The sequence below is a fragment of the Gallus gallus genome, chromosome 2 (genome assembly GCF_016699485.2).
Source record: "Gallus gallus isolate bGalGal1 chromosome 2, bGalGal1.mat.broiler.GRCg7b, whole genome shotgun sequence".
NCBI lineage: Eukaryota > Metazoa > Chordata > Aves > Galliformes > Phasianidae > Gallus > Gallus gallus.
In genome coordinates this window covers 51,386,450-51,399,878 of record NC_052533.1, presented here as the reverse complement: position 1 = coordinate 51,399,878, position 13,429 = coordinate 51,386,450, and the positions used below count along the sequence as shown (strand labels likewise).

Sequence of the window (13,429 nt, the reverse complement as noted above, 5' to 3'; positions counted from 1 at the left end):
GGTAATCTTACATCCAACACTACAAAATAATACAGGGGAATTAAGAAAGATAATGTACAATAAATTACTGACTTAATCAACTACTGAATGGGATTCTGCAACTGGTGATATGCAAGAGGTGACACAGATATTAGAATGGTTCTTTCTGCTCTCAGAAATCTACAGATTTATAAATAGACTGTATTTCCCTTTACAAAAAATAATAATGTAAGTAAGAGAGAATTGGCTGGTACCTTTACACAAGGAGGTTCTTAAAGATCGGAGTTAAAAACAAACAAACAAACACAAACTCAGCTAAGCAGGATAGAATAGCCTGAGTATTTTTGTCCATTAAGACAACCAGACAACATATTAAAGACGGTGAAAAAGAGGAAAAAATCATTTTTCCAGTAGGATGTGCTACGAAGGGACTATGGAAAGGATTCTCAATTCTATGAGGAAGAGGCAGTGGAGGTGGAAGGAAGGAAACTGGTCTATTTATAAATGAAAAGGAATTAAGAAATTAATTGTTCATAAATGGCCAAAAGGCTATTTTTTAAATTGCCTTAATCAAGAAAGAAAGTGCAGAAAAAGTTTGAACAGTTACTACGAACAGTTTAACAGTGAGGGTTTCATCACTGCAAGCTGTTAGCCACTGGAGCAAAATACCATCTCTTATCTTCCTCTGAACCAGACTACACACCTGTCTAAGACAGCCAAAATCACACAAAGCTCCACACCACAGGGTAAGATTATGTGTGTTGCACAGGATAATGCAGTAGTTAATTTCAAAGACTTTAAACATGTCAATCACTTCAGTACCTAGCCGCTGGTGCATTGGAGGGGGTAGCAAGTGATTTCACCTTAGCACAAACTATGAATGGTAAAAAAACAAACAGGTGAGTGATTAGTAACTTCAGGGTTTATAAAGAACATGTTTGGGCAAGTCAGTTTGAGTTGGGGGAGGGCAGAAGAAGTGGTAGGTTTATGATAATATTCAATAAACAAAATTTACTAGCTAGGATTCCTGTTAGAAAATTGGTCACGTCACTAGGACTTCAAGAAATGTGTAGAAGACAGACTATGTTTTATATCCGCATTTTGATCTAGCATTTCATTTCTCTCTCTCTCTCTCTCTCTCTCTCTCAGTGACATATGTAGATCTTCTGGTCATTTGTTCCACAAAATAACTTAGTAAATAAGAAATGTAAGATACGTGAAATATTAAAGCTTGAAAAAAGTAATTTAATGTGATATATTGCTAGGAGGTATATCACACAAATATCATTATATAACACTTTCTAAATACACAATCCACTGGAATGATTTCCAGGGCTTTCAGCAAATGTGTTACATTGCTGCCAGAACATGAACTTTCAGTGAAGCAGTTGGTACATCTTGGGCAGCTTAGCAAATTTCTTCTTTCTGTACTTCATGTAAGAGAGCTTTGACATTTTCAGCTGCTTATCAGAAGCGTGACATTCACTGGTAACTAAATGCAAAGTTGCTGAATAATTTTCCTTCAAGACTGTATTCAATCTAACTAAATTAGGCTTTATATTTATCTTAGTATTTTAAATAAAGTTTAGTAATACAGTTGTTTAAAAGACTAAGAAGCCTAATCATGGGAAATTATCTTGAGATCAGTGTCGCTAATTAACCAATTAATTTGAACTAAATTTTTACAGGACCAAATTCCATCACTAAAGAAGCAAATAGTTTTAGAAAACAAAATTCCTACAGATCTGTTATGGAGAAGTTAGTGATCTCCTTTTGCTCTGAAGCACCAGTTTATGGTTTCTGGTCTGGAGCTAAAGTCTTATGACGAGAAGCTGAGCAACCCAGTTCACATCTGAGTGTGATCTGAAGGAAAATTCAAGTCTGTAGTCAGGTAGGAAGCCAGTATGTGCTCTGGCAGGTCACTCACTCCAGGGGAGTTAGAGGGTTGGATTATGGAGAAACCTAGCAAGTGATATTTATTTGTAGTTAGGGTCTTACGGAGAACCTGGCTGAAAATATCCTCCCTGAACAAGGTGATTTCACTTCTTCTGTGCCTTGGTACAATTACTGAAATGGATTTCACTTGACTTATTTATCTGACTATCAGTGTATTTTGCAAAAGCAATGCCATAGTGCTGTAAGTACAAGATCGTGGTCTTGTTTGTGTTTCTCACCGAATTCACATATTTCTAGGTCAGTGGAAATACATTAAGGTGAGGTCTTGTGATAATACACTGTTTCTGGAAAATCCTTTTACATAGTAACTGTCAAAGCAGAACCTGGAAGGGACCTTAAGATTCAACCCCTTGCCATGGGCAGGGTTGACATCCACTAGACGATGTCGCCCAAAGCCTCACTCAGTCTGGCCTTGAACACCTCCAGGGATGAGGTGCTGACAGCTTCTCTGGGCAGCCCGTTCTAGTGCCTCACCACACTCATGCATGGATAAATATATACATACAGTCATACATATGTACATGTAAACACACACACATATACATTAAGGGTTTTAATGATTTCAGTTTCCCACTCTCTGGGCTTAAAAATTTCACAGTAACAGTACCTTACCTGACAGTGAAAAACTTATCAGCCTCCGATTTCCCTGTCCCTGGATTGAATCTTCATTGGTGATGCTTTTAAAAATCTGCTGGAAGAAGAACAAGATTAGAGGAGTATCTCTTGAACACATAAACTGCTTAGTAACTGACCTTTTTACAAGGTAACCAAGAAACAGTTAGACAACCATTAATCAAAACAACATTTTCATCTGGGTAACGATTTAACCACTAGTGGCCTCAGTCAGACCTTCCTGGATGCACTTCACTAAAACAGAATGATATAAAAATATTACTGTAATTTTAATATAGTAGTTCCTCATCCCAAAAGGGACTATTTATTAAATGAGATAGAAGCGGTGCATAAGGAGCTCTCACCTCTATTAACAATATCTGTCTTTATAACATAATATTGATAGGGTGGGAAATCTTTCTCCAGACAGTTTATTGCACATATTTTTCTCTGAGAGCTTATACTACCATGTGCAAACAACTGTGTATTATAATATTAAGTATTGAGGGTGAAACTGAAAAAAATAAAATAAATCAATAGGTGACTTTTTGAACTCACTTAAAACATACGGGCCAGGTCCACAGACTGAGTTTTAATGTTAGGCTGCTGTTATATAAATTAAAACCCAGGTTGCCTTCTGGCTGTTATCAAAGCTGAGAAGCAAAAACACCCTCATCTCGGCATATAAGGCATAAATAAGAGCCTGCATCATCTGGAGGACAGAGTTTTCTCTTCTGCTTCCCTGAACAGAGTGGATGAAATGGCTCTGTGAATCAGGATCTGAGTTCAGCAGAGCGGTGCTGCTACTGTCACTACCTCCCACTGACTCTAGAGCCAAACCAAGGGCTGCTCTGCTCCTAGGAAGTCACAGCTCCTCACCAGGCTTGCAGGCAAAAAAGGAAAAGAGCATTTATGCAGTAAAGTTCCAATTTCTGCCAGAAAAACAGTAACTGAAGTCCCACTCAACTGTGACTCATTGCTCAGTATATTAAATATTGTGTATTCAAGCTTAGCTTAGAAAATAGTCATTTCTGCCTCCGTCCTGGAAGTTCAAAACAGTGGAAGGGATACTGCAGTCCACTATCAGGGATTAAACAATGAGCATAGCTGACAGGTCAAGACACAAGTGAGGTACAGACGATAAATCACAGAATCATAGAATCACTCAGGTTGGAAAAGACCTTAAAGATCATCAAGTCCAACCATGACCTAACCATACTACCCTAACTAACAACCCTCTGCTAAACCATGTCCCTGAGCACCACATCCAAACGGTTTTTAAACACATCCAGGGATGGTGACTCAACCACCTCCCTGGGGAGCCTATTCCAGTGTCTAACAACCCTTTCTGTAAAGAAGTGTTTCCTAATATCCAACTTAAACTTACGCTGGCGCAACTTGAGGCCATTTCCCCTCATCCTGTCACCTGTCACCAGTGAGAAGAGACCAGCCCTGCTCTCAGTGTAAGCACCTTTCAGATATTGGAAGAGAGCAGTAAGGTCTCCCCTCAGCCTCCTCTTCCCCAGACCAAACAGCCTCAGTTCCTTCAGCCCCTCCTTGTTGGGCATATTCTCCAAGCCCTTCTCAAGCCTTGTTCCCCTTCTTTGGACCTGTTTCAGCACCTCAATGTCCTTTTTGTACTGAGGTGCCCAATAGTGAACACAGTACTCGAGGTGAGGCCTCACCAGTGCTGAATACAGGGGCAGGATTACTTGCCTAGTCCTGCTCACCACACCATTCCTGATAGAAACCAGGATGCCATTGGCTTTCTTGGCCAGCTGGGCACACTGCTGGCTCATGTTCAGTTGACTGCCCATCAGTACACCAAGGTCCCTTTCCATTAGGCAGCTTTCCTGCCACTCCTCCCCAAGCCTGTAGGGTTGCCTGGGGTTGTTGTGACCAAAATGCAGAACCCGACACTTGGCCCTATTGAAACTCATACAGTTTGCCTTGGCCCATCGATCCAGTCTGTCCAGATCCCTCTGTAGTGCCCTTCTCCCCTCAGGCAGATCAACACTCCCTCCCAGCTTGGTGTCGTCTGCAAACTTACTGAGGGTGTACTCATTCCTCAAACCCTTGTCAAGATCGTTAATAAAGATGTTAAATAGAAGCAGAGCCAGTACTTGAGCCCTGGGGGACACCTCTCGTGACCAGCCGCCAACTGGATTTAACTCCATTGACCACAACTCTTTGGGCCCGGCCATTCAGCCAGTGTTTCACCCAGCAGAGCGTACACCTATCCAAACCATGGGTAGCCAGCTTCTCCACGAGGATGGTGTGGGGGACAGTGTCATATATGATGAATGATATTGATGTGACCTAATGCTCAATCCAATCAAATTCCAGTTTTAAAATATACTGATTAGCATCTAGAGTATTCTACACTGACAACATGCATTATTATTGTTGTAGTGTCTAATGTGGATTAAATCCTTAGATATTATAAATTTTTAGGGCTCTACACTGGATCATACCACCTATTTGAAAGAGTTTCTCTTTAAAAAAATTTGTTCTAATAATTATCAAATTATACAGAAGGGCTCATGCTTCTCAGCAGCACAATTCAACTTGTATGGAAGATGGAGATCTACTGAGAAAGAAACCTAGAAACTATAACATGAAGCAGCAAGATATCTTCTGTTTTATGCACCAGTTCTGACAATCAAAAGCAGCAAATGAGAGCCTTGCAAAGAAGAGAAGCTGGTGACCTATGCTTGATTCAAATCACAAGTGAAAAACAGCCTCAACTCAGTCCCCAGCTATTCATCATCAGCAGAAAAAAGAAATAGTGCTAGATGTGTCAGAGCAAAGGACATGGTGTTGCAGAGCTGGGTGAAAAGATGGGGCTTACCAGTAATTGCTTGTCCTCTCCTTGCCTCAAGCTCCAGTTCTCTGCTCTCCACTTTTCAAGAGCACCAAATTTGCCTTCAGATTTAAAATAAAATAAGCAAGAGTAATGGCCCGAATTCAGTGGTCATAAGGAAAAGAGGAAGCTGGTGCTTTGTTCTGCCTTCTTTCATCTGTTTGCATTTTTCAGTTCACCTGAGACATAAGATGGGTCCAGAATTCCCCAGAGAGACACTGGAGCAGAGTACCAGTTTCCAATCTGAACTGCTTTCCTGATGTCAGTTTAAATCAGCTTTGAGCTATTATTCAAAATATGAGTGTGTACATGGCACAAGTGATAAGAAGATTTTCTTGAAAAATCAATTCCCATAACATAGCTCTGTTGGCTTTTATTGTTACCATCTTGATTTCACTAAATATTAGGACAACCTCCTAAGTGCGAAGTATCTTTCCACAGTAAATGAATATGAGGCACTGTCCCACATCCATGCTTCACATTTTACCATCCTCTCCATAATGGGAATTGTGCTTAGTAGATCTGTGTGAATATTCCCATTTTCTCCCAGTGCTGACTGGAATTGGTTTAGGAAGAAAACTTGACTAATTAAACAGAGTGAATAAGTACTTTTTTTTCCTCTGTCACTTAACTTCTACTACCTCTTGGGTACATGGGGTGCAGTGCAATGTAAGGGGTAAGCTGTGGGAGGAGCAAATGGAGATCTGAGCTCCATGACTGTCACTGACAGAATTATGACTATAATCCCGGGCACTACTTTGAAAATCCAAACCTTATTAGTGGCAGTCCTTCAGCTACAACCCTCACTCTGTTAACAGAATTAATGCAGTGTATTCCACTTATCCTGTTAACTCATTAAGCTACTGTGCTGGAACCATAGTATTTTTGTATCAGGTGATTGCAAATCACATGCAACCAGTTTGTCTATTAGCAGAGCCTAACTCCCTATTGGCTTCTCTGCAGTTGCCTTGTGTCCCCAAAGGACTATGACCACACACATGTATAGCCTTCCCTCTCAGTTGTGGTCAGTCCTGTTCCAGCCTTGTAATGTAATGCTTTCTCAATGCTATTCCCTAATTAAGGGGAGAATTTGCTTTTCTGGAAATATAGCAATTGCCTTCTGAAAGCAGACAGCTCTTGTCCCAACTTGTAGCAGTGCTTACTGATTAGTTCTTTTATTTACAGGAGACAGAAATTTTTCATTTGAAAAACTTCTCTCCTGAAAGCCTTTAAGGAAGTTAGCAAGCAAGCAGGGTTTTTTGTTTGTTTGTTTGTTTGTTTGTTTTTTTCCCCATTTTGAGTGCTACAAATTCTTTCAGCAGATTCTACATAATGAACCCTGGAAGTTAAACTAAGTTACAGGACAAAGTTGCTGTTTAGTACTATCAGTGCTAATGTAAAGTCCTCTAGAAAGCAATTATCAAAAGGCTTATACCAAAAGGACAATCAGTGTCAGGTCTCCAAATTGGCATGAAGATACTTCATACTCTCTACCTGAGTAGAAAGCTATTTTAACATAACAAGAAGCTAGAAGAGGGATGTTATGAGCAACCACTTTCAATTAACACCAAATCAAGGACTGAGGCAACAAATCAGAAGCTTTCACAGAGCTCTTTGGTTAGAGACTTTGATCTTCCTACACTCTTTGAAATTCTATTTAAATAAATTCTTAGATTTTCAGATATTTGGACAGTTGTATGAGCATGTGAGATAGGGTTTAATTTGTACTTTCTGGGTTGAACGCTGGATTACACCTAAGAGACAGTAATTTTTTTCATGATATGTAGCAAGCTTCTTGAGCTTCCTGCAGCATATCTCACCAAGTACTCATTTTGGCTCTGTGTGCTACTTGACACCAGAGGGCCTTTAAGTGCTAACGAGTCTCTCTGCGAGTTTACAGCAGTCCGAAGGATGTCAGTAGTTTACACCCTAATGTGAAAAACGTACTTTTACAGAAACAAAGGGCTCTTTCCTGCTGTGCTTGCCCCTGGTCTAGTTAGCTGGGAAGTAGGTTCCTTGAAGTTGCTGAACAACTCCCCAGAGCTACCAAAACCAAACCAAACCAAAACAACAAAAAACAAACAAAAAACTAAGAAAATCTGGGTTTAAGATCAGACTAACATCAAGCAGCAGCCTAATGCACAACAGGATCACGCCTGTAAACTTAACAGGTCTGTACAGAGAGTATTAATGTGCTTAAGCACTCTTACAGCAAATAACTGTATATAACATCCTCCAGGAATGGCTAAGCAAGCCTCTACAACACTAAATAGTGGGGAGCTTCATTATTGATACACAAAACAAGACCAGTAAGCACTGTTTGGATCCTGTAATTCTGCATAAAATTTGCTCCTTTAACTGTAAACTTCTCAAGGAAGTCTTCTACTTGTACTGAGAACTAAAAAATTGTCACTAACATCTTTTATTTTTGAACTAAGGAACAAGGAGGTTGATGAAGATGTAGGCATATATGGTGGAAATACCATAAATGCAATACATCCACGATGTCTTTGCAAGGTGGAAAACTACATTAGAGCGCAGTTTGTGCTTCAAGGCAAGCTTCAGAAACTCCTCACTCTCCTAATGTAGTTTGGCTGGGACAAGAACATAGACAAGTAATGCGCACGCGTGTGGGAGACACCGAGATCATTCAGCTGAGCTGTATTTGAGGAAAGGCTTAATACATTAGTCTTGCTGTCAAGAAGTCTGGATGGGGAATTCTGGTCAATCATCCTTCAAGACATAAAAAAGCAGCAATGCAGTGGACAATGCCCATTCGTCTGAATGAATGCCCCAAATAGCAATTCACTGTGAATACCATTATTTTCATAAGTGAATTACAGATTTTTACTTTCAGCCTTGGATACTACTTTAGGCAAAACAGAAGTGGCTGCAGAGGTTTAATAAAAAGAGAAATATCTTTGCTACTTCAAATGTCCCTAAATCTTGCTGAATTACTAATGAAACATTTGCACTCCATAGAGCATTTTTTTAATCATGATGGCACAGAAAGAATAAAGCTTAAAAAAAAAATCTCATTCTTTTACAGTATCTAAAGTTTCTTACTTAATATAGCCTCATTCAAGCTCAGGGTTTCTCCTGTATATCTTTTGGGTGATACATCTGACCCAGTGGAAAGTGCCTATACTGTTTCAGTAAACTCATGGTCTTCTCTTTTTCTAATTCCTTCCTCTAAGGCCTTCCTTTTTGTATTTGGTTACTGCAGCTGAGCAGCCACTGTTTTGTTTTTCTTAGTTTGCTGCTTTGTATAAAGACAAGCTTTAAAAAGTCAACAGCTTTCTGCAGTGAAGTGTGTTTGTAGGAATACTCGTAATCAAACTGTCACAGGTCAACTGATGGTGGAAGGGATTTTCTGAAGTCATCTGGTCCAACCCTTCAGTTAAAATCAGGACCACTCTAGAGAAGGTTAGTCAGGGCCCTGTCCAGTTTTGGTCTGATCCTACAAGCTCCCTAGGCAACAGTCCTAATGGATAACTACTCTCACAAGGAAGAAAAATTATTCCTGAAGTCTAATCAGAATTTCCCTTGTTGCAATTTGTGCATATTGCCTGCTGTGTTTTCACTATGCTCTATGGGAAGAGCGTGCCTCCTGCTTCCCTACAGCTTCCCACTGTGTAGTTAAAGGCACCACTAATATCCCACCTAAGACTCCTCTTCTTAAGACTGCACAAATCCAGCTCTATCTCTGTTATTCCTCATACGTAATGGCAATGACTAATCTGAAACATAAAGAAAATAGGGGCCAAACTCATCCCCAGAAATGACTACGGTGGGACGTTATGGCAAAGACATTTGGAAGAAGCAACATTTACAAATTCCAACCTCTGATAACAGCTGAGTTAAATACAGCAATTTGGGTACCACAGCTTCATGAGAGATTTGCTGCATACTGGATTTTTGAATGTAAAACAATTAAATATGACAGAAGTGGAAAAGAGATGTCAGCTAAATGCAGGAGTACTGTCACTGCAAAGAAATCGTTAGCTACTGTATGTGTAATTATATAATTATTGTAGATGTTAATAAGTCAATCACATCTTAACAGCAAGAGAGGTGTTTTTTTGGTGCATGTGTCAGTTCTGATGGAGATCAGTGCAGAATTTGTCTCAAACACTTCAGTCAGTCTTGGGAAATTACTCCTGTAGACCAAGATAATGCAGAGGTTTGTACCTGTCTTGATTTCTGCTGGCAGAGAGTTAATTTTCTTCGTAGTAGCTGGTCTGCTGCTGTGTGATTTAGGATGGAAATAATTGGCTCTCTTACACAGAGCTGAGGAGGTTTCAACTTCTCATGCTGCCCTGTCAGCAAAGAAGCTGGGGATGCACAAGGATTTGGAGGGGACAGAACCAGGACTGCTGACCTAAACTGGCCAAAGGGATATTCCATACCATATGGCATCATTTTGATCTGAAAAACTGGGGAAAGGTGGCTCAGGGGGCTGCCATTGCTTGGAGATTGGTTGGGCATTGGATAGTGGTGGATGGTGCATGGTGAGCATTGCATATCACTTGCTTTGTTTATTCTCATCCTTTTTTTTTTTTTCCCCTCTCCTTTTTTTTTTTTTTCTTTGTTCTTTTCTTCTTTATCCTTCTTAAGTCGTTCTTACCTCAACCCACAAATTATTATTCCCAGTCTGACTACGTGTGTGTGCAAACAGCTGTCTGGTGCTGAGCTGCACCACAACATCACATGCTACACACAGCCATACCCTTAGTCCTAGTCCCCATCCAGTGGTAAGGAGCAGTAGTCATACGGATGAAATGTGGCTCCCACCTTCTCAAATACTGCTCACTAGAGCAGTTGAAAGAATCAAACAAGATACATCGTTCTTTTGTTTCCCATCTTGGGGCAGCCTGTGCTGCCAGTCTAGAGTAAAACACAAAAGATGGTTGAATCTGGTGCCAATATCCTTTCTTCCAAAAGTGGTAAAAGCCACTGACTTATGGCATTACTATTTCACACTCTTCTGCTGCAGCTGTACAACATGTCCTTGAACTGCATGGCACACAAACAGCCTGTGCTACCCACCCTGGCAATGATGCATCACTGATGGCAGAGAGTGAGGATGTCACAAGACAAAAACTTAGCAGCTTTTCCCCTCCATTCCTTACTCCTGAAGACACAACTGAATAATAAACTTGCAAACCGTAAGTATCCTCTCAGTTGTGGCATCTGCAAAAAGCATGAAGACCCACAGCACAGTGTAGGGAAGCAGCAGCAAAAGTGATGGACTTGCAAGATGAGCCTCCATCTCTGGAGGCATTCAAGGCCAGGTTAGATGGGGCTCTGGACAGCCTGATCTGGTTGGTGGCAACCCAATCCATGGCAGGGGGCTTGGAACTGAATCATCTTTAAGGTCTCTTCCAACCCAAGCCATTCTGTGATTCTATGATCTCACACACTTGGCAGCTCTGTCTGCCCTACTTTGAGGGTCACGCAGTGCCTGTTATCAGCTGGCTGTCTGAGAGGCAGCAAAGTGGTCCTAGAGTTCGTCAGGGCCAGGGCACAACATACTTCTCAGGCAGCCGGGATCTCTTAACCTAGAAGCTCTTCAAGACAAAAGCAGTCAGCAAAACCGTGACAGAAGTGAACCAGAAAAAGAAAGAAGTGACAAAAGGAGAAAAGTGAAAAGGTGAGACTCTATAAAGAGTGGAAAAGAGAGTAATGGAGAATGCTGTGAGGAAACAAAGCAATTTCTAAAATTCCAGATCATAAAACTTTATTTCCCTTTTTCAGAAGAATTAAACAATCAATCAATCAAACAAACAAACAAAAACACAGCAACAAACAAAAACAACAAAAAAGGTCAACAGTGATCAGCACAGCTTTGTTAGAATTCAAATCTGACAGCAGCAACTTTCAGACTTTATTACTGGCTAGGATAGCTTAGATCCTTTAGGGACAAATAAGATAAATAAATAGGCTGCAAAAGAAAGCAGAGTTTTCTTACAACCTGTGGCACCGCCAGACATATCCAGCACTAGCCTTATGTATCCCTGCAAAGCATGGAACAATAGGAAATTCAAAATTGAGGAAAGCAGAATTTTTATTCCTGGAAAGGCCTAATTAAAGAGCAAAATTTGTTGCTGCATGGACACAGAAAGGCCAAGAGTTTAACAAGACTAAAAAAAGGGTCATGAATGGCTATCAGGAACATCCATAATTATTGTACTAAGTGGCAAGAAAGATTTAAATAGGATGCTAAACCATGACCTAAGAAACTGCTCACCAGGTCTCACTAGTTCTATTGCATGGAACCTTTTTCTGGTGCAGATTTGATTTGCATCTTTACACACTGAAGTGTGTCACCTTGTGATACACACCAAAGTGCAGCTGATGAGCCCAAAATTATTTCCCTGCTGCAACAACTTTCAGTCCTCAAGAACCCCACTTGCAACATGAAGTTTTTCCAACAGCTAGTCCCCATGCCTATCCAGCACACACCCAGAATGTGCAACTGTTGAACACATCATGGCCAGTAAAATTACGATGTGGACAAGTGGTCCTGGAAACATAATGGTGTATAGCAAACCAAAACACAGCTCTTTCTGTTCTATACCTCATCAATGAGTATTGCAGACATACCCAAATTGGCCTACAGGATCTCGTGCCCATGTACTGCAGGATTCTTGTAACTTCCATGGCCCTGGGTGTTGGTTGTTGGAGAACACTCAACCTTGTAGCATTCCTGTTCCTTCTTTCCCTCATTTTAAACTCTAAAAGATCAAAGCATACCAAAGTCAACAGTATTATACTGTGTTTATAAGGCATGGATGTCATGGATTGAGAAAAGCACTATGACTGCAAAACAGCACAGATGTGATTACACTAGTGCAGTGTGCTGAACAGTCACTGACCTTTTCATAATTTACGAAAGTACAGAAGGAAGTAATATGACGTGCAGACAATTACTACAGCTACTATGTGGCCATACCAAGAGATACTGGAAAGTAAGTGGCTAGGAGACACCAGACATGTATTGAACCCATTAACTAAGAAATGGCCTGTGTATTGACCTTCTTCGTGCTGCTGAAATAAAATCACTCCAGTTCCCCAACTGTCATGCTTTTAATTTCTTCATTACAGCTCTGTGCTGTACTGTAAGTCTGCTAATTAAACCACTCTATGTCCATGTTTAGAAGTTCATACAGGATCAGATGCTCAGTAAGGTTGAAGTTTACCCGTCAGATTTTTTTTTTTTTTTGAAACAACATGTGCAAGGAAACAAGGGCAACAGGGAGAAGCGAGAAGCCCAAGATGCGTGCAACCGATCTTCAAAGTGAGGAGAATGCTGTGGCTAGTGATACCTATGGATCGTTCACAAACTCCACAATTAGTGCTGCTTAATTAGAGTCCACAAGAAGGCAAGAAGTTGACAAACTTTTAATGGCAGATAAGCAAGTGGTGTCTTTAACCCTGCCTTCTGTTCTGCCCCTGCTTCTCTCCTCTGATTGCACAACTTCACATTCAGAGTAGCACAGTATGAAAAAGCTCAATAAATGAAATAATCATTTTGCTTAATAATTTAACAGATATTAGCTCTCTTAAGCAAGCTCTTCCCTGTTTAAATCCATTGCAGTGCATGAAGTGCAAAATAAAACAGATTTTAAAGTTACCAGGTGCTCAAGGATGCTAGCAGTGGTAAAAGAAGACTAAAGGATGGGCACAAGGTACCCCTGCAACTTCCACTTCTGATCACTCATGTTATACTTCAGCACACTGCACAGGGCAGGCACCTCAACTGCCTTGTCTGTATTGGCACACAGTGTTTGATACTCTGCAGAGTCCTTGGAGATACTCATGCTATATGCAAATGACTTAGTGCAGAAAAAGCACCATGGGGTATCTTGGGTCCATTTCCTGTGTCTTTCAAATCACTTCTGATTTTTGGCACCAAATCTAAACTTGTATTTGGTGCTTGTGTTTGAAATTTCAACCCTTCACTGTGGTGAACCAATACACTATGCCTCATCTTTCATATGAAGAGATCAGGAAATT

At 40.5% G+C, this 13,429-nt stretch overlaps 1 protein-coding gene across 5 annotated transcripts in view; it reads right to left on the bottom strand.

Annotated features, from left to right (window-relative positions):
* HECW1 (HECT, C2 and WW domain containing E3 ubiquitin protein ligase 1) overlaps positions 1 to 13,429 on the bottom strand; it is a 236,734-nt gene that overhangs the window by 96,934 nt on the left and 126,371 nt on the right. For 3 of the 5 annotated variants that reach the window (XM_046938349.1, XM_015281616.4, XM_015281615.4), the window contains one exon: positions 2,548 to 2,626. In XM_046938349.1, the coding sequence (XP_046794305.1) occupies positions 2,548 to 2,626 (79 nt within the window). Of the gene's footprint in view, positions 1 to 2,547; positions 2,627 to 5,398; positions 6,436 to 13,429 lie in introns of those variants that run through there. The other 2 variants (XM_046938350.1, XM_040695461.2) reach the window with 2 other exon arrangements.